Here is a 22229-nt window from a genome sequence, read left to right as displayed (position 1 = left end):
ACGTGACCAGATTTATCGCTGCTGGATAAGGCTGGATACGAGCGTCGGTCGAGCGACTTGCATGTGGCCGCACCGTATGAGTCCGGTACATAGCGCAAATGGGTGACACTATTTAACGGTACGGTCGATTTCTTTTCATAAATTAAGTCACCGGGTGGCGCTGATACAGTAGAAAAACTTTCAGTGGCACTTTGGTTAGTGCTACAAATAGGTGATTTGATTTGATTAGCATCAGTAGGTACAGTCGTGGAACTAAATCATGTACTTACTAGGGTGGAACTTGTGCTACCTAATGTCATGTCGACATCTCTTCATTTTTGCCAGAGAAATCATAGAGAAAATTATTATGAAAAGGTTCCACCCTGGAACGTGATTCCGTTTCTCGATTGTACATGAATAAAATAAAAAGTGCTGATGTGGTGCCTATAATGTTTTAACACCTAGGATCTTCGGGTTCTTATTATTTTCTTATTCTTATGTTTGATATGAATTTTAAGCGAGTGGGTGATATAGTGACAGACAGATAATAAATAAAAGACAATCATAATCATCCTGTGCATTTAAGCCAGCAATTGCCTGCTTCCAGGCTCAGGTATATTATTATGTTCTAGGCGTTGTCAACGATAAACAGAAGGTTCTTATTCTGAATCAAGTAAGTAGTCAAAGTTGAGTCAAAGCTATGCAATCAGGCAGGTCTGAATTAAATGCCGATTTCTGCCACGGCATGCGCTGTGATCGTTTTACTATACCCCCACATGCACTTCGCGCTAGCAAATGTGTAAAGAATATTAGGTCACTTAACATAATAAACGGTACTCGTAGACAACAATGTACAACTGCGTTCCAGCTAGCCTGCTTGTGGCCTGTGCCACTAATATCATTCGCCAAGAAACCAGATGTCTAGCTACTGTGTCTAAAATGTTGTCCTGAATGTACAAATAACCGTTCGTGCGTGTACACGAGTGGCACAGATTTATTTGCGCAATAAAGAATAATGTCTAAAGGTTATCATTGCGATATCAACCCTGCGAAGTCACGGCTAAGCTGTACTAGTTATTAAACAGTGTTAGAGACAAGTTGAGGTTTGAATTTGATAACTTAACCTCCGTTAGAGAATGAATACTATTTCGGCTGCCGTTTTGTTAGCTTGCGCTTTTCTTGCGGTAGAAAGTCGGACTCGTATTGTGATCGTAGGAATCGACCAGAGGGAAGTGTGCAGAATAAAGCTATCGTGCGTTGATTGCTTGCGATTGGCTCATTGCTCGTGGTGCAAAACAAAGAATAAATGCTTTTCCAACGAACTTGCCTCAGAGTTCTGTAAGGACGACACGAATGAATATAGCGATTTTGGGTGTAAGTATTTCCTTGTTTGTGTTTTTTTAAATAATAATCTAAGCTGCGTTTCCACCAGAGGTGTGCGAGGATGTGTCGCGGAAAATTTATTTTTCATGAACCAATAGAAACGCTTTGTTTACCTAGTCTCACTCCTTTTACCTATCTGTTTCCACTAGAGATGTGCTGTGCGAGGATTGGTAAATGAAACGTTTCTATGGGTTCATGAAAAACCACGGACTATGATGTCTGTGTGAAAAACACATACCTCGCACACCTCTGGCAGAATCGCAGCTTTATGTTCCTATGGTACCTACTCGTGCCTTTAAAATATTAAAGGTGTTAAAGATGTTAAAGGTGTGTTAGATATTGAAATGTCTTAGGTGCGATTCGGTAGCAAACTGCGGGAAATAAAGGGGACGTGTCGCTGTGACATAAATAGGTATCTGTGCATTTCTATGAAGGCGAGGGTTCGTATATCGGATATCGTTCATAATACTATTGGTTTTCTTTAAACCCATTTCTATAAAATACCTTCCGTGTTAAGAATGGATCGGTACTCGGTAACCAATATTGTCGCGGCGATACATCTCCTGTTGTTGCTGGACATAATAATTAAAGTGAAAGAAATTTTATGTAGTTATATGAGCCAAAAATACTAGGCCAATATTTTCCAAACTTAAGTATTATTGAATAAATCGGTTATTGCAGAGATGTGATTTCATTCCATTTCATAGGTGAGTAGGTACTTACCTACAAAAAACCTATGAAAACTCAAACAACGTGTGCTCATTAATAACAGGAGAGATGAAAAAGTAGCGACATGCAGTTACACACACGATGACATTTCCATACCTCTCATTATTAGTTTGGTGCGCTGCAGGGCTACTACGAAACTCGAAACTCGAAGTTCGTGTTGTGCGGTCCCTCTCGCTCTCGTATTAAATAGTATAAGTGTCAGAGGGACCACACGACACGAACTTCGAGATCCGAGTTTCGTAGTAGCCCTGCTGCTGCCTGCCAGCACAATTCAAGTATTGTGCTGCCAGTCGGCTACGAAATTGCACTTGCAGATACTTAGGATTAGGACACAAATTCGTCTACAAAAAATGTAGATAATACGTGCGATATCCACGGGGCACGTCGGGGCACTTTTGAGGTAGGTACTTGCCATAGAGGCACCTCTGCAGGGCTACTACGAAACTCGAAACTCGAAGTTCGTGTCATGCGGTCTCTCTGACACTTATACTATTTAATATGAGAGCGAGAGGGACCGCACGACACGAACTTCGAGTTTCGAGATTCATAGTAGCCCTGCTGACTGTGGATTTATATTACAGTTAGTCTGGAAGATAATGCCCGGTGTGCTTGCTTGCCCCAGAGCAACATAACGCAAAACTGCCACCCGGGGGGTGTTGCGACAGCGGAGCCATCGCCGCCATGCAGCGGTCGCGGGAGCTGCGTCTGTGGACGGTGCGTCTGCAAGACGTACCCTAACTCTACGAAGGTTAACACATCTATTATTCCACGGATTCCAGGGTCACCATCTCATCCCACGTTTATTAGTACAATAGAAGGAAAAGACGGCTCTCGGTTGGCAACGCATCTGCAATCCCCCTGGTGTTGCAGGTGTCTATGGGCGGTGGTGATCTCTTACCATCACGAGACCCACTTGCTCGTTTGCCATGCATGCAGTTTTGATCACGCTAGGTTTAGTATCGTTAATGTCTTTAGTTTTCTTAAAAATATTACCGTGAGTATAATTTCCTATAATACTTGCCGAAACGGTACCTAATGACGAAAAAACTCTCCACAAAACACTGAATATTTACCCTCTACCAAAGCGGAGACGAGCGGAGACGTATGAAACGCATAAAGAGTTCCGTAAAATTCTAACATAATTTTATTGGTTGTCAACGTCATATCTCCTTTTCACTTTGGTCGGGTGTCTGGGTCTTAGAACGAAAGGAAAATCCACTACAGCGAACGCTGTGTAGGTACAGTCACCAGCATCAATATCTGACACAACAAATCGTGTAAAAAATAACTGACACGTCCTACCGGCCCTAGAAATAGTCAGTACCCATAGTGTAATTTTTCGGTTACAAAATAGGTCTCGATCGCGTTCGCGTAAAATCTCAATTTGTATGGAAACACGAACCTCGCAAACGTTCCGCTAGAGGCGCTGTTCGTGTTTCCATACAAATTGAGATTTTAACGCGAACACGATCGAGACGTATTTTGTAACCGAAAACTTACGCTAAGGGCACTGTCATATTTCTTGTCGATCGAATCGATACTAAGGTACTTTTACAACTATCGAAAATTAATCTGGATTTTAGGGCTGAAATAAAGTTTTTTTTTTGTATGCCTTAGAATTAATATTTCTACACTCTAACTTTCTACGGCAACGACCTACCACTCTATCCTATTTCTTGAGATGTATTTAACAGATTCATTTTGTCCTTAGATCGTGATGGGTGACTACTGCGAATACGACAACTTCTCCTGCGATAGTCCACGGTGCAGTGAAGGGCCATATTTGTTGAATCATCCCATGGCGGACCCTTAAAACATAAACAATTCATGAAACAAAAGATACCTATCTGTCAAATGTGTTCAATACATTAATACATAGACCTATACCTATGGACTGGAATACCTACAAAATACGCGTGCATACCTAAACATGTAGCATAAAATAGCGCTCAAGGGTTGTGCTATCGATTTTGAAACCAAAATATTTGATATCGATATTCAAATTATTAGCGGCAATACTTTGAGCAGCAATGGTATCAATATTTTGTGTTTCTCTTTGGAAAAATCAGTTTGAAATTCACTTTGTTCATAATTACTTTGACTGCATATAGATAGTTACAAGGAGACTGGTAATATAACATTTGATTAGAAATCTATCGAAGGTATCTCGAAATCAGTAGTTACTGAAATATTGATGATAAGGAAAAAAATAAATATATGCGACTATTTGTTGGAAAAATAATCAAACAAAAAATGAAAATATGGTGTCAAAAAATACTGTACGGTAATTTAAACCACATTAAGGCTACTAATAACTAATACGATACAAGTGAAAAACATGTAACCGAACGTGCAAAAGAAAGCTAGGCTTGTTTGAGAGAGTTGCACGAATCAAGTATCGCGTGATTACCTTGTGCTGACTAAATTAAGCAACAACAATGTTTTAAATGCCCTTTTTTGTAAAACAACGAAAATAATACAAAATTTTTTAAATTTACATAAATCATCAACTATCTCACGTTACAAATATCGAATATAGCGAATCTGATAACGTCTAAAGTTCTGTTGAACTGCGACTCTTCGTAATGCAACAAACAGACGTCCACTTTCTTATGTCGTGGATTTATTATCTGCGCCTGCGTAGTTCGACTACTTCCGCTGTAAAACATCATTTTCAGGGAATCTGTTAAATTAAAACAGCCATCAGTCAAAAACCATGGACGAAATGTACAGTTATTTCAGTTCTACTTGTAGCGAGCTGGTGGGAAATGCACTGGTACGAAGAAATAACTGAATTTATTATACGTAGCAAAAACTGAATTTATTTGACATCAAAAATAGCACAATCGCAGTCATACTTAGAAGAGACAGATCCGTCCAATACAGACCATAATATCACGTTCTGTTTGGTGTTGCCAACACTACTTATGTCGATATTCAGCACAACACTAAGGAAGATTCTCAATTTTACCAAATTCAATGTTACCAAAAATACAACGTTGAATGGTGAAATGACACATTGTCGGTACTTGAATTTATGTAGACGATTTCGAGAAAGCTAAGCTGCAACTGCTCACACGCACAAAGTTTTTTCCCATTTTTACGTATTTTCGAGTTTTAATCGACCCATCGCCTACAATAGCATTCATATTAGATACCACGACGCGCTACGCGTATTTGCAGGAACTTCAATATCGGCAGCAAGTTTCTCAGCGGAGGCGTTCGAAGATGCCGCCTCAATTAAGGAATTGATATGAGGGGGTCTGCCGCGGATAGCTCATCGCTCTCGAGTGCTGCCCGTTATGGTTACGCGAAATTAGATTTCAACAAGGCCATTTTCTCATCCGGCTCGAATTCGTCTTTTATTTCTTAGATCTGTCGAACCCCATTTGCTAACGGCGACGCCCGATATTTGAGAAAGTTGTGAACGAAATACCAATAATTAAGTACCTAGTTTATTTATGATGACAAATAAATAAAACTCCAGTTTAAAACTTAGGTAACTAGAAAGCTATGAAGTTTTGATCTCATTAATTAACTTGATTGTAACTTGCAACTGCTAACATTTTGGTATCTGGTCTGTCTCTCTGTCCGTCCGCGGCTTTTCTCAGGGACTATCAACGCTAGAAAGCTGTAATTTTGCACCGACAAAATGGGACAATAAAAAAATTAAAAAAATATTTCCTATAGACATAAAGTGGGGGTGATTTTTTTTCGCATCCAACCTTATAGTGTGGGATATCGTTAAAACCATTAGTGGGTTGCTTAAACGATTTTTCGATTCAGTGATTTGGTTGCAAAATATTCAACTTTAAAGCGCAAATTTTCATTAAAAAACCGAGCGTCCCCCCCCCTCTAAAATCTAAACTGGTGGGTGGAAAAATTTTAAAAATTCAGGATGATATCAAGTATATCAAACTTACAAGGAAAACTATAACGGTTAAGTTTTTTTCAGAATTATTAGTAGTTTAGGAGTAAATAGCAGCCTAAGGTATAAAATATATCTAAACTTGGAATATTCCGTACAAAATACGAAATCCTTAGAAAAATATTACTTAATTTTTTCGCAATGGCTACGGAACGAGATCGATTTTCGCAGCTAATATAAAAAAAAAACATCTACTAATTAAGTCATCAATTGGAAACTTCCTGAACCAGAACCTTCCACGCTCATCGATAAGTAAGTTGCGCAAGCTAAGCGAAGCGAAGAAATTTGATGCTTTTAAAAACTCTAAAAATACTAGGTATACCTACAGTGCCAATGTCACGTAGTTAATAGACGACTTGGTTAGCTTTAGGCATAAGTGAATTTGCGTCGAGTTCAATAATTGTGGTGGAAAACGGTGTTGCTAGCGAGCTCGTCTCGCAGACGATTCGATTACGAGACGAGGCTCTAAATTGTTTTAACGTAGATCATGGTAATGTTTCTAATGGGATAGATGGGGGGCATACTGGCGGGTAAATGAGTACCTATACCTCTAAGTATTTGAAATTACCACTGACGTTAATCATTTGGTCATTGAGCGACTGATCACTTGTTAACGGATGAAATGCCATTTCAAGAATGAACACCACGATCGCAAATAACCAAATATGAAGTCGTAGGTATGGCCACTCCCAGACAAAGATTCCCCATGGCTGTCATTACTGATTCACAAATAAAACCGGCCAAGAGCGTGTCGTACACGCCCAAAATAGGGTTCCGTAGCCATTACGAAAAAATTAAGTAATTATATTATTTTTTTATATAGTATTTTTTAAGGATTTCGTATTTTATACGGAATCTTCCAAGTTTAGGTATATTTTATACCTTAGGCTGCTATTTACTCTTAAACTACTTATAATTCTCAAGGAAACTTAGCCGTTATAGTTTTCCATGAAAGTTTGATATACTTACTACCATCCTGAATTTTATCAATTAGATTTTAGAGGGGCGCTCGATTTTAATGAAAATTTGCACTTTAAAGTTGAATATTTCGCAAAAACACAAAGAATCGAAAAATCGTCTTAGCAAACCCCTCATGGTTTTAAAAGACCTATCCAAAGATACCCCACACTATAGGGTTGGATAAGAAAAAAAAATCACTCCTACTTTACGTCTATGGGAGAGGTACACTAAAAAAATTTTTTTTTATTTTTTTATTGTAGTATTTTGTCGGCATACTTTACATATATATCCGTGCAAAATTACAGCTTTCTAGCATTGATAGTCCCTGAGCAAAGCCGTGGACGGACGTACAGAGGCAGACAGACAGACAGACATGGCGAAACTATAAGGGTTCCGTTTTTGCCATTTTGGCTCCGAAACCCTAAAAATCGGTCAAGTGCGAGTCGGTCTCGTACATGAAGGGTTCCGTACCTCCGTACAATGTTTTACTTATAAACAGTTCTGTAAGAAGTTTTTGTTAAAAAATCTATAGAAGCTTTATTTGCTGACTGTTCTTTTTGCTCTTGGTTACCCAAGTACTCGTCAAGATGAATCAAATGAGTCCAAGCTCGATGCGGTCGTGTCGTTTTATTACTGAGTTCCTATGGCCCCCTCTAGCTTCATCATCAGATTAGCTCCATGTCTTATACTATCGAAGGTTTCATAAAATAGCACGAAAATCGCAAACTTATAGGTAAGTAAATACCTACAAAATTATTATAGCGGCAACAGTATTACTTGAATCGTTTGTTTTTGTCATGGCATGGTCGTGAATAAAGTTTTTTTTCTATGTGTCTATCTTCTATCTATCTACATAATTTTTGAAATTCCATATCGTCATTTCGGGAACGCTCCGTCACGTCCGAAAACGCTACTTAAAGTTGATTAGTTAACAATGCAATTATTTTTTTCACTTAATTTATTCACTAAAGGTCTTATTCCTCCTATCCTACATTCATTATTAATATTTGGTATGTATTCGTTAAATTAAAATTACACAGAAACTTAACTAAAATAAATAAAATAAATAAATTGGACTAGATTTAAATTTTGCTACATGTGAACTTTTCATTAAAAATCCCCATTCTTTACCCAATCTTACTGACCTTATCTCTAATTTTAACTGTTTGGCACCGAGCATCAAAATTATTGACAAAAGCTTCCTTCGTCTCCTTGGTGCTCCGATCTATCCAGAATCTATACCGTCACTCATTAATGAACATTTTATAACACTCATAAAGAACATTCGGAGCGGCTTACCAAAATTAATGCACATATAGCCATATTCATTTTAAGATTTTGTCTCTTCGTACCAAAATTCACATACATTTTGAGATGCAGCCCTCTTTGGAAATTCATTCATCTAATGGAGCCTTTAGATTTACAGTTAAAATCCACCCTCACCTCCATCCTCAACATAAATTTGGATGATCGGGCGTGGATGCAGGCCTCCCTACCGATCCGGCACGGAGGCCTGGTTATACGTCAGATCTCCAGTGTCGCACTTCCGGCATTTTTGTCCTCCATCCATAGCACGCAAGCCCTGGTTAACAAAATCATCAACCAATCTGCTGATTACCTGGATATTGCGTGCCTGAATGAGGCCAAAACTGCTTGGTTCTCGGCCTGTCCCTCCACCCAATTACCCATATCATTCAATTTTCAAAAACTTTGGGACGAGCCGCAATGCAAGGTAGTATTCAAGGAGCTCCTGGATACTACCCAAAGCCCAGCACAGCGTGTCCGTCTTTTGGCTGTATCTCAAAAAGAATCTGGGCTCTATATTCAAACAAAGGCAAAAACATTAATTAGGTATTATCTATGGAAAACTTTATAGCGCTTAATTACGTTGATCATGCTCAAAAAAATTAAGCGAAAAGTCCTGAAAAGTACCTACACCTATACCACGGTAGTACTATTAGTTATTCTGTGCCTATACCTACCTACCAAGTTTTAATTCGCGAAGTATTAAGTATCTTCGTTACAATATACCTACCGCGAGAGTTTTTCATTTAACTTACTGTCGCGTGAATAATTTGCTTATAGGTACTGGACGTGCCTCGAACTCGCAAGTAGCACAAGTACGTCGGGGGTGATACCGATCGGGTCTGTTATGTACAGGCACAATAGGAGATAGCACATAATAATGTCGTTGGTATTCGTATTCGCTGCGAGCAAGAATGCGAGTTGCCGAAGGCGTCAGCCCGGCGTGCCGGTGCCGGCTACGGCGCCGTCCGCCGGCCTCGACTTGCATTTCTTTATTACTTAAACATCTTATGTGCAGGGAAGGATTACCCATATCGGAGCCCCTAGCAGTGCAAATTTTCGGGACCCTTTATCAGCCATTTGAAACTCTTTTTAAGTTCAGTCAAATTAACTGACAGCATGCGTCGAAACTATGCATATTTTACAATACAATTTTTACTTTATGATTATAGAACATTTTCAATTTCTTTAATAGTGCGCGCGCGGGGCCTCTACGCAGTTGTCATTCTGCCTACCTAATAGTACTTAATAGTTACCTAATCCGGCCCTGTAGGGCTATGAAATTCGAAAATCGAAGTTCGTGTGGTATCGTACAGTCACGTCTAAAAGTATGTATACACAAAAAAAATTGAAAAATATGTAGCCACACATTTTCATCATAAATATGTATCTATTACTGACACCAAAAAATTGTATTCATTAAACTGTTTCAGTATTATGTAATCACAAAATGCTTCAGAAAGTTGCATACTTAAATAAATTCCATTTAAATGTATCCACCTCGTAGGCAAAAATAAGTATACATGAATGGGTTCCATATACATATAACCACACCAATTTGGCAAATATTTGTATACGCCGTTTGATTCATAAATATGTATCCAGACTGCAACAACAAACCTTGTCTGACTGGCATAGAATCGTAAGTTGTATATTTAACTGATTTGACAATTCACGAAAACAGTGCGGACTTGTCACTGCATACGTCTATCTCACGATTATTCTATGACGCACTTGACAGTCCTTAGATTGAATTGACTTGTAAATATTGAGTATTTCAGTTTAGGGTCATTCTCAGAAAGGTGCACTAAGCATTTTTTTGTTTTTATTTTAATTATATTGTTAATTGTTAGTGGTAGAGCCGCACTGTAGCCAGTTCTTGGTTTGCAGTACGAATGGGCGGGCTCGACCAAGGTAGAGTTACTTTCAATTCATCACTCCATAGTATAAAACAAAGTCGCTTTTTTTGTCTGTACGCTTAGATCTTTCAAACTACGCAACGGATTTTGATGCGGTTTTCACAAATAAATAGTGTGATTCACGGTGTCTATGTATACCGTAACCGTGTTGTGCCGGAACGGGTCACCAGTATATAATATTATTTTAATGGAGTATGGATTCGTAGTATGTATGTCCCTGCCCGCATGCAGGTTACGAAAGAGACAGACATGTAATCTTAACAAAACAGTAATTCTTCAAAACGAATCAAAATATCAAATCGTGTTTACATATTTATGAATCAAACGGCGTATACAAATATTTACCAAATTGGTGTGGTTATATGTATATGGAACCCATTCATGTATACTTATTTTTGCCTACGAGGTGGATACATTTAAATGGAATTTATTTAAGTATGCAACTTTCTGAAACATTTTGTGATTACATAATACTGAAAAAGTTTAATGAATACAATTTTTTGGTGTCAGTAATAGATAAATATTTTTGATACAATGTATGACTACATATTTATGCAACCTTGTTTTTGTATACATATTTTTAGACGTGACTGTACCGTCCCTAACGTCAGCGTCAGCTTCGATTTTTGAATTTCATAGTACCCTACTGTTTATGTGTAGTATAGAATTAGCAATCTGCCTGCACCGGTAGCATTGCGTTTGTCACCGATTCTCATCTCTTTCGCACTTTCGTTTATTCAGGATTGATTTAGCTTGGTAAGATTAAAAGATTTGCGTAATAATTGCGCACCTAATGAGTTAGTAACTGATCATTAAAGTAAGTATAAAAGTATGACGAAAATAAAGTAGCAACGTAAAGTATGATCGCGAATAAATCCTAGGGTAGAGTAATTTTTTCTTTCGATCCGTTCCATTTTTCTTGATTTTCAACAACGTTACTTCATTACTTTACAGATATAGATAGATTCATTCATTATGAAGATGACCACTTCTCAGATCTTATGAATATAAGTAAAGTGTACCTAAGTAAAGTTTGTAACACAGTCGTGACAATGATTACAAAGAAATACATATAATTATGTTTGTAACGGAAACATTAAAAATACGATGTGTTATTTTTGCTTTCCCTTTACTTTAAGGGAATATTCAAACCTAACTCTTACTGTTTAATAATAAAGAATAAATATTTTTATTATACGTAGTAAAACAGTGCAGAAGTTTTTTTTATTTTATTCGACTGGATGGCAAACGAGCAAGTGGGTCTCCTGATGGTAAGAGATCACCACCGCCCATAAACACCTGCAACACCAGGGTGATTGAAGATGCGTTGCCAACCTAGAGGCCTAAGATGGGATACCTCAAGTGCCAGCAATTTCACCGGCTGTAGACACTCTCCACGCCGAAACACAACAGTGCAAGCACTGCTGCTTCACGGCAGGATTAGCGAGCAAGATGGTGGTAGCAATCCGGGCGGACCTTGCACAAGGTCCTACCACCTGAAAAGTTTTTAATAAATGAGGTTTTTTTTTTAAATTCCGTAATTAAAATATTTTTTCATCTCAGCACCTCAAACAGGCAGGTTTTGCTATGAGAAATCAGTGAGCAAAATCGCATTTTGCTCACTCCGTGAGACAAAGTAACTTTTTAATTTTTTTTTTAAATGCTAAGTACAGTGTTGGGTCTACTCACTGAATTCCAAATATTTGAACTTTACTTTGATCTGTCATTTCACTTCAACTCGAAAAAAGCAAGAGATAGGATCAAATTTGTCGATTACAAACTTAAATTAAATTTTTGGTATTAAAAATATATCGAAATATTTCCAAAATGTAAATTTTCCCGATCTTTTAATAAAGTATGCAACCTCGTTGCACGAAAGCACAGATTACTAATATGTAGCTAGCTATGTAGTAGCTAGCACGAAAGCCGCTTCTCTTGTTTTTTTTTATAAAAGAATTCCGTATACGGCCTCTACAGTATAATTATTATGTGTTAAATTGAATGATTTTTTAACAAATCTATTTATGTTTATGTAATAGAAATCTTAATAAAAATCATATTTAAAGGTTTAATTGTTCAACCTTTTCAATTACCCCGAGATGAGGCTTTTTGCAGTATTAAAAAATAAGTGTGACATTAGTACAAGAAGTTAAGATTGCATGTTATGAGTATGCGATTTGTATTGTAGCTACTGGACTCTTTTTATGGTTTTAAATGTAATTATTATATTTGATAATAATCGGATTCTATTTAAAAAAATGTGTTTGTTTTGTAAACAGGTAGGTATATGTGGTTTTATTCTTATGTTACATTTAAATTATGTTCTCGCTGCTGAGGTGAAAAATTGTATGTGTCACACGAGACCAAAGTTTTTTTGCATCTCGTGTATTTCAATCCCTTGCTGATCTCAGGATTCTAATCTAGTATCACTCGCTAACGCTCGTGATTCAATTATAGAATCCTTCGCTTACTCGGGATTCAAAATCAACACTCGCAACAAAAAACAACTTTGCTCTCTTGTTGCACAAATAACTATTAATTCACACATAATAGCAGAACAATTGAACGGAAATCAATAAAACACAGTTTATAGTTTGATTTGATTTCAAACAATACAAAACATTATTTCCCATTCCCAAGTAACTTTTCATATTTAATATAGAAATGAAATAGTTTTATTTAAAAAAAAGAAAGAAAGAAAATATATTTATTCAACGTCATAAAACATCACACCTACAGAACAATAGAAAAAAGACAAGACATAAATACAGCCGCTACTTAATAAGAATAAATTTAAATAGAGCTAAATTTCGATTTAGCTCCATAATAACGTAAAAATAGAAAGTATGAGTCATTGAGTTCTTCTTGCAACTAACCTACTCCTAAAGTACTTTGTCAAATTTTCCAGCAGGAAGAAAAAGCGTTACCATGGCTTTTATTTTAAGGCTTATGAATATTCAATCTAGCTCATCCATTACTAGAATAGACGTACCCCAGTAACTAAATTAGCAGACGTACCTACTTTTATTACGTTAATTAAAATACCTCTTAGTGCAGTCAGAAATTCTATGAGAATAGTGTATTTTCAGAAAACATAAAACTCTATTAGCATTTTAATAGGGAATATTACTACAATGTTCTGCCGACAGAATGCAGCACTAGCACAAACCGTAAACTGTTATTTAATGTTTTAAATTTCTTTTAAATGTCCGAAGGATGCCATAATTGCTTAATATTCCTTATTTTAACAAAGTCGGTAATAAATATTGTAATATAAGGTAGTTAAAACTAATTGCAACAGAACGAGAAGTAGTTTTTCATGATAATTACTTACGTAAGATAAGAATGACGTTTGAATCATGAGCGAAGTCAACCCCATTGAGTTCTCGAATACGATAGATTTCAGCGGACACAATGAATGAAGTGGCTTGGCTCGAGGCTCGAGGGCGGGCGGCGAGCGGCCGGCGGTTGTGGCTATGCTACAGGCGCTAGCGGGTTACCCAAGGATTATCGCAGTTGAATTTACAATTATTATCATCATTTAAATCAGCCGCAAGACGTTAACTGTTGAACATTAGGCCTCCCTCAATATTATGTAATTAAAAAGAAAGAAAGAAAGAAAATACATTTATTTAACGCCATAAAAAACAAACATAGGAACAAACATATAGAACAAATAAAGACATACATGACGGTAAATAGGTCCCCACTCAGCAAAATGCCACGGCAAGCCGTGGCGCTGATTTTCAGTGAGGACCTTATCTAAAAACTAACTTTAAATAAAAGTTACCTAATTACTTTTTTTACCAATCATCCTCATCATCCCGGCCTATATACGTCCCACCGCTGGGCACAGGCTTCCTCTCAGAATTGAGGGTTTTTACCAATACTAGACTTTGCCAATACCTACTATCAATTACCCTTACCAATTATTGTAATTATTAATAAAAAAAACCGGCCAAGAGCGTGTCGGACACGCCCAAAATAGGGTTCCGTAGCCATTACGGAAAAATAAAGTAATATTTTTCTAAGGATTTCGTATTTTATACGAAATCTTCCAAGTTTAGGTATATTTTTATACCTTGGGCTGCTATTTACTCTTAAACTACTAATAATTCTCAAACAAACTTAGCCGTTATAGTTTTCCTTGAAAGTTTGATATACTTACTAACATCCTGACTTTTTCAATTTTTTCCACCCACCGGAACCCTAAAAAGTAATGATTTATATGAAAAAAATATCGTTTTTAGGGTTCCGTAGCCAAAATGGCAAAAATGGAACCCTTATAGTTTCGCCATGTCTGTCTGTCTGTCTGTCTCAAGCCGTGATAAAAAGTGTCGCACGGGGTGACGTCACGTGAACTTTAAGTGGCTATATATTTATAGGTTTATTTTTTGTTTTTTTTGACAAAAGAAAAAATGTGTTTCCAATATTTTATGATAATTTTACTGAAGGACTAAGCCTATTAATTCCAACAAGAGATTCCATGTAATGTTCAAATTTTTTTTCCCCTATTTTTTTATTATTGATTTATTGATTATTATTGCTGTGATTTTATTATTGTTTTATGAGTTAACACTATTTGACATTTGTTTTTTTTATGGCCATAAATTATATTTTAGAATTAATTAATATATTAATTTTATACGTCGCAATCGCGGCAGAATGTGAGAGCCTTCTATACCTTTTAGAACTGTTTATCTTGTACCATGTTCTCTGTAAATAAATAAATTATCATTATCATTATCTATAAACACATTACCAGAGTGCCCTTAAAAGGTACTAAAAGTCATGTTTACCGTTTCTGGCGTGGACGGCAACGCACTAAGAGTTGTAATGGTGTTGTAAGTGTCCATAAGCGGCGGTGATCACTTACTATCAGTCAACCGCATGCTCATTGACCGGTAAGCATAGATAAAATTAATATAAATATATCGATAAATTAATCTGACCATAACAATCATGATGGCGGATCGGATGAACGATCATTTGATTTTTATTACGAAGCAGCGGTCAAGCAAGTTCCAGAGCTCTATACCGAGCAATATCGAACGATCAATTCGAGGGGAACGATTATTAGTATTTTTATAGATGTGCTGTTAAAAAATCGGCCCACCACCATTCACACTAGAATCCATAATAAAAATATTGAAAAAATCACAGAAAGAGAGAATTTTACAATTTAAAAAAAACAGGCAATCATGGCGTAGTTAGCATCGCTTATCGCTCTGTCTCGGCTCTCATAACTTGCGGCATCGGCCCCGCGCCCCTCCACCCGGCGGCCAGCAAAGTGCTGACTGCATGGTCGCGGAGTCAGCCGGAGGCTTTCGCGGCGCTGACACCGCACTCTCGCCCCGAACCTGAACCAGACGCTCGTTCGTTCAAGCGGCCATGGACACCGAGGAGTTTCGCGTTCGGGGCAAGGAGATGGTGGACTACATTTGTACATACATGTCCACGCTGCGTATGCGGCGGGTTACCCCGTCCGTGGAGCCGGGCTACCTCCGCGCCGCGTTGCCTGCCGAGGCACCACTGCACCCTGAGAACTGGGATGATGTGATGGCCGACGTGGAGTCCAAGATAATGCCGGGCGTCACGCACTGGCAGCACCCACGGTTCCACGCCTACTTCCCTGCAGGAAACGCGTACCCTTCCATCCTGGGAGATATGCTGTCGGCTGGAATAGGATGCGTCGGCTTCTCATGGGTAAGATGATATTTATGCAGCGCTTTTAAATTAAATTAATGAGTAGAGTAGGGCATTCGTAAGTGCTTCAAGTAAAATTTCTATACGTCATTCGGGTTCTGATCAGTGTATATTTAAAGCTGTGACTAGGTAATATACATTTACTTAAAGTAATGTTGTATGTAACGGAACTTTGCCTCCGCTTCCGTAACTGCGGAACTTCCGCGAGAAATCGTACCTCCACCTCTGAGAGGCTTCTACGAAATTCGAACCGTCCATCTTACTCTCGTTAGGGTTCCGGCAAAAACGGAACCCTTATAGTTCGCCATGTGGGTCTATATTGGAATCCCTAATATCTTTTGTCCTAATTGTATGTTCCCTAATAACTTTGGTCATAATGATCTTTTGCCATAACAACGTATTCTCTAATGTAAGTGCCATAACTTTTTTTACCCTAGTATTGTATGTCCTAATACTTATATGCACTATCGTCTGTAGTACTAATGTTCATATGTCCTAATAGTTATATATACTATAAGTGAATGCCATAATCATGGTTCTATATTGGAATCCCTAATGTATTTTGTCCTAATTGTATTTTTCCTAATAACTTTGATCATAATGATCTCTTGCGATAAAGACGTTTGCCCTAAACACTATTTGTCATAAAATATACTTTTCTGGTAGCAGTTCGTTTCTGTTGGGGACGCAGTTCTAACCTAACCTACTTTTCTGGTAGCAGTTTGCTTCCGTTGGGGACGCAGTTCTAACCTAACCTAACCTACTTTTCTGGTAGCAGTTTGCTTCCGTTGGGGACGCAGTTCTAACCTAACCTAACCTACTTTTCTGGTAGCAGTTCGTTTCCGTTGGGGACGCAGTTCGGGTGTCATTCGCGATCCATAACATCGTATGTCCTAATGTAATCTTTGTCCTTATCATCATTTGCCATAACGGTTTTTTTTCTGAAACTGTAAATATTTCAGAAATTTTGAAGTGGTCATTCTGTAGAACTGTATAGGTTAGGATAGGTTTATTTTATAACAAACCTGAAAAAATTACGGTTTCAGAGAAAAAAGCGTTATGGCAAATGATGATTAGGACGAACATTACATTAGGACATAAGATGTTGTGTGTTATAATATTAGTACAGAACAAATTGGGTATTTTGGCATTAGGTCATGTTATATTATGGCTAAAGTAATTAGGTATTTTGAGCATTAGGTAATGTAATATTATGGATTATGTCTCTTAGGACATAAGAAGCATTATGGCTTATAATCTTTATGACTAATGAACGATATGTCAAGAGCGTTTAGGACAAAATTGGTATGGCACTTGACTTTAGGACATACGACGGTATGGATCGGGACCGACACCCCGCCATGTCTGTCTGTCTGTCTGTCCGTCCGCGGCTTTGCTCAGGGACTATCAACGCTAGAAAGCTGTAATTTTGCACGGATATAAACGTAAACTATGCCGACAAAATGGTACAAAAAAAAACCCATAGGCGTAAAATAGAGGTTTTTTTTTCTCATCCAACCCCATAGTGTGGAGTATCGTTTGGATATCACTTTTAAAACCATTAGGGATTTGCTATGACGATTTTTCTCGTCAGTGATTTTTTGCGAAATATTAAACTTTAAATGGCACATTTTCATTAAAATCGAAAGTCCCCCTCTAAAATCTAAACCGGTGGGTGGAAAAATTTGAAAAAAATCATGATGGTAGTAAGTATATCAAACTTTCAAGGAAAACTAAGTAAGTATAACGGCTAAGTTTGCTTGAGAATTATTAGTAGTTTAAGGTAAGAGTAAATAGCAGCCTAAGGTATAAAATATACCTATTGGAAGATTCCGTATAAAATACGTAGACCTTAGAAAAATATTACTTAATTTTTTCATAATGGCTACGGAACCCTATTTCGGGCGTGTCCGACACGCTCTTGGCCGGTTTTTATTTTAAATAATATAAGCGTCAGCGGGACGGCAAGACACGAAGTTCGAATTTTTGCACTTCGTAGTATAAAGGGCCTGCATCCTTCTACGTAAAATTTGCGCGTACTTATTGTAACGGATGTCTATTATGTTGACATACACAACGCAGGACGCTCGGTGACTAAACGACAAAATTGTTGTTTTTGAAATATAGTTTGCTCCTTATAAGTTTTGATTATTAGTGATAAAATTAGTGCCTGAACCGATATGGCGGTGTTTCAAGATATGCCTAGGAATTTCATGACCTGCCTAAAACTAGGCAATTTATGAAATGGCGCCATTTCGCGGCATGCCTAGAAATTTCGTGATTTGGCGGATTTTACGATCGGCCGCCGACATGCAATAAATTAAACCAAAAAAGGACTATCTTCCAGATCGAGATGCATTTCGATTCTCGGCGGCATTATTGAAATACCTATCTACACATCTGGTAGATTGACCGTTTGGTGGCTTTATAGAATCATTGAAAGACCTGGGGGCCTACCACGCTCTCTTAATACGATTCAGTTTAGGCTCTAAACTGAACTGCATCGCTATTTCGTACCACGACGTTACTTTTGCGATTCAGTTCAAGCACGGTTCAGCGACAGCGATACAGACATTTTCATTCACTCACTTCAAGCGGTTTTCGTACCATGACGCTTAACTTGAGTGGGAATTGAATCGCTTCAGTGTTAAGTTTAGCGATTCAGTATAAGTTACTCATTCTGACAATTATTTTGGAATTTTAAGTGTTTTAAGTACTTGGAATATTTTTAAATTTCAAGAACTTTTAAACTTTTATTCAAGTTTTATAACTTTTCATAGGACATTGTGCTTCTTAACTCCTCATTGATAAAACTATTTTTTCAGTGAGAAAATAGAATCGTGGATTAGTGACCGCGTAAACATTTTATTTGTAATCAACACAACGGTTGCTAAGAACACGGAGTTGACATAGAGTTATGGTTTTCCAAAATAAAGAGGTTTTAATATACCATATTTGGTTTGCATATAGCGGCATCCCTTTCGCGACTAAGCGTTTCCGTAGACAGAGAATAGATACTCCCTCTATGAAGCGTTTCAGTTTCGGACCAGAGACAATATTGGTCTTTCATTCACTTGTAAACCATTGAGACTCAGCTCTGAGAAATAAACGTCGTGGTACCAATTTCGACGATTCAGTTTAGGTGCCTAAATTGAACTGCTCTGCGTTTGGAGCGTTTATGAAAAGATCATGGTAGGCCCCCAGGATATATAACATATGAAATCTTTAGTGTTTGTTGTAGACGAAACCACATTGTGTCGGTAGTTTTAGGGTCCTTCATTCACAAATGTATCAAAATTAGGTATAAAAAATATTTAAACATCTAACACTCTTTATAGGGTCCATTCTATTACATTACTGACCTTTTAAGATAGTTTTTCCTTTATTGGCCTCCATCTTACAGCTAAGAGACACTGTTGACTTTTTTGACGTAGGTACAATGATTGATCAAGTGCCCGGATTGACGTCACTCGTCTAATAGGGGAAACTTGTAGCTCAAACTTATACTCGGAAACTTCAATCGACTGCAGTGAAACTGTGCCGTAGTGGATCAGATACCAATTTAAATTTAACGACTGCTGGAAAATCCTTAATTTAAAAACTAAAATACCTACTTAGTCTCAATAAAGGCCGCCTTGCACATGCTCGTTACCAGCGTGCTAATAACTACCTGAAGTACACCAGTATGCCACTAAATAAGCATGCTTAATAGTAGCACAAAAACGTAAAACGAAGTGCAGTATTTACTTATTTTACTATTTATTAACTGTTAAAATGAAGTATCCTCACTCTTATCATAATTGAAGGACGGAAAGAACATGTCTAGTCACTTAAGCAATTTTTTAACTTGTAAATGACGGTTTGATACAAAGTCATCACGAACTTACCATTACCATAATAATTAAATTACCATTAGTAAATATGATAAATATAATGTGATAAAAAACAAAATTTCAGTTTGCAAACTACAAAACCACGAGTTCGACGCAAATTATCTGGTTAACTCGAAGTTAGCGTCAAATCGTCCCTCTCGCTCTCATATTAAATAGTACTTACAAATGTCAGAGGGAACGAACGACACGAACTTCGAGTTTCAAATTTCGTAGTAGGTAGCCCTGCCGGATCCGCGGAAAGCGCTGGCAAGCTCACGCAAGCCTCCGTTTCTAAACAGGTCCGTAGCCAAATGGCAAAAAACGGAACCCTTATGAATTCGTCATGTCTGTTGAAACTTGGTAAGTAGATGTATTCTGTGAACCGCATTAAGATTTTCATACAAAAATAGAAAAAAAAATATTAATTTTGGGGGTTCCCCATACTTAGAACTGAAACTCAATATTTTTTTTCATCAAACCCATACGTGTGGGGTATCTCTATCGATAGGTCCTTCAAAAATGATATTGAGGTTTCTAATATATTTTTTTTCTAAACTGAATAGTTTGCGCGAGAGACACTTCCAAAGTTGTAACATGTGTGTCCCCCCCTGTAACTTCTAAAATAAGAGAATGATAAAACAAAAAAAATATATGATGTACATTACCATGCAAACTTCTACCGAAGATTGGTTTGAGCGAGATCTAGTATAGTAAGTAGTTATTTTTTAATACGTCATAAATCGTAAAGTAAAGGAAACTTTTATATTATGTTACTTGCTGCTACGGAACCCTTAATGGGCGAGTCCGACTCGCACTTGGCCGCTTTTTTTCATGCAGATTAAATTTAGGTAATTTTCAGTGTATGTAATAGGTACAATACAAAATTGATGGCACATTGATAAATGTTTGAGAGAAAGAAGGAAAAAACAATCGACAATTACACAAAAAAAAAACATAGAAGAAAAATACACATCACGGTCACGAAATGGTCCCAAATCAGCATAATGCTGGCCTTGCGAACGGCGCTGGGCTTCCTTTGGGACCATCAGGACTGCATACAGGGCAGGAACCGAAAGAGTAAAAAAAAATTGGTCGTGCGAGTCGGACTCGTACATGAAGGGTTCCGTAAGCAGTTCAGCAAAAGTTTTTCTTAAAGTTCTTCTAATATAAGGTTTTTTTGATGACTGTACTTTATGCCCCTGGTTACCAAAGTACTCGTCAAGACGAATCAAACGAGTCCAAACTCGATGCGGTCGTGTCGTTTATCACTGAGTTCCTATGGTCACCTGCTAGCTTTATCATCAGATCAACTCCATGACATAATAATATTGCATTGTCATCGGATTTATACATGCGTGTAAAATTTCAGCTCAATCGGTTGATATCCACTTCAAATTTGTGTTGAAAGATTCCGTCCGAGAAAACATAGTTACATTACACTGCAAATAAATATAATGCTTGTAATAAGTTTTTATTAAAAAAATCATTTTTAATGCAAGCTATTTTTACCGAGTGTACTTTTTGTTGACTGTACTTGCATTATCATCTAAACTACATATCTATACCAAATTTCAAGTCGGTACTATTAACTATTGAGGAGTTCCCTCCTGCAGGGACGATCCTAGTCCAGATTGTTGTATTGTCACCAAATTTATATAAGTATGTCAAATTTCAAGTCGATCGGACCACTGGAAGTGGGTCAAATTTAGCTTCCAAGATTTGACCCAAACAAACAATAAATAAATAAATAAGCAAAAAGGGCAAGCTAAAGAAAAGCTTCAAAAAATATCGCCAAAATGTAAGGACTTGTGCAAGTATTTCGAATAAAAAACAATTTCAATTCTCATCCTCTTTGGTTCTGTGCTGCTGCATCACAACGCATACTGCTCGTATTGCCAAGGCCGCTGCTCTTCAATCTGGGTTCGAAACTATTACTCATCCACCGTATAGTCTAGATTTAGCCCCTGGCGACTTCTTTGTTTCCCAATCTCAAAAAAGATCTTCGAGGTAATCGATTTTCTGACGATGAAGCGCTGGAGGCAGGAGCATTTTGACACCAAAGACGAAAAATATTTTTATTAGGGTTTAAAAAAAATAATCGACCGATCTAATAAGTGTATAAACATTGGGGGGGAATATATATAAAAAAAACTTACTTTCACTTTCTTTTGTTTTTTTTATTATTATACCGAGAATTTATTGAACGCCCCTCGTATATATTAATAGCGACGTGTCCCGGCTCTGCGTGCGTGTAGTTTTGGGGAAAGGAAAGTGAAAATCGCAAAATTACCTGTTATAATCTTTGTTTTAATTTCCGTTCTTTTATCACTATCCTGTAGGAATTTCGGAAAATCCTGCAAATGATTTTCAGCTAAGTATTACCTAAGTATAACTAACTAGTGGAATAGCAAATTTGAAGTGTTTAATAATTATAAACACGAAAAAATT

General features: G+C 37.4%; 2 protein-coding genes across 3 annotated transcripts in view; both read left to right on the top strand.

Moving 5' to 3' along the window:
- The first annotated feature begins 747 nt into the window (after nt 1–747).
- Nucleotides 748–11387, top strand: LOC141428192 (uncharacterized). The gene is made up of 3 exons (XM_074088019.1): nt 748–1353; nt 2673–2839; nt 3803–11387. Exons 1-3 carry the CDS (start codon nt 1116–1118, stop codon nt 3902–3904), a joined length of 507 nt encoding a protein of 168 aa, XP_073944120.1. The 5' UTR covers nt 748–1115; the 3' UTR covers nt 3905–11387.
- Nucleotides 11388–15507: 4120 nt separating this feature from the next.
- Nucleotides 15508–22229, top strand: part of Tdc2 (Tyrosine decarboxylase 2) — a 34832-nt gene continuing 28110 nt past the window's right edge. For both annotated transcript variants that reach the window (XR_012451408.1, XM_074088061.1), the window contains exon 1: nt 15508–15909. Coding sequence is in view for 1 of the 2 variants with exons in the window: in XM_074088061.1 (XP_073944162.1) it covers nt 15595–15909 (315 nt within the window). In the remaining variant the exon portion in view is untranslated. The remainder of the gene's footprint in view (nt 15910–22229) is intronic.

This window comes from Choristoneura fumiferana, chromosome 5, assembly GCF_025370935.1.
Source record: "Choristoneura fumiferana chromosome 5, NRCan_CFum_1, whole genome shotgun sequence".
Lineage (NCBI taxonomy): Eukaryota > Metazoa > Arthropoda > Insecta > Lepidoptera > Tortricidae > Choristoneura > Choristoneura fumiferana.
This window is presented reverse-complemented; position numbering and strand designations above follow the sequence as displayed.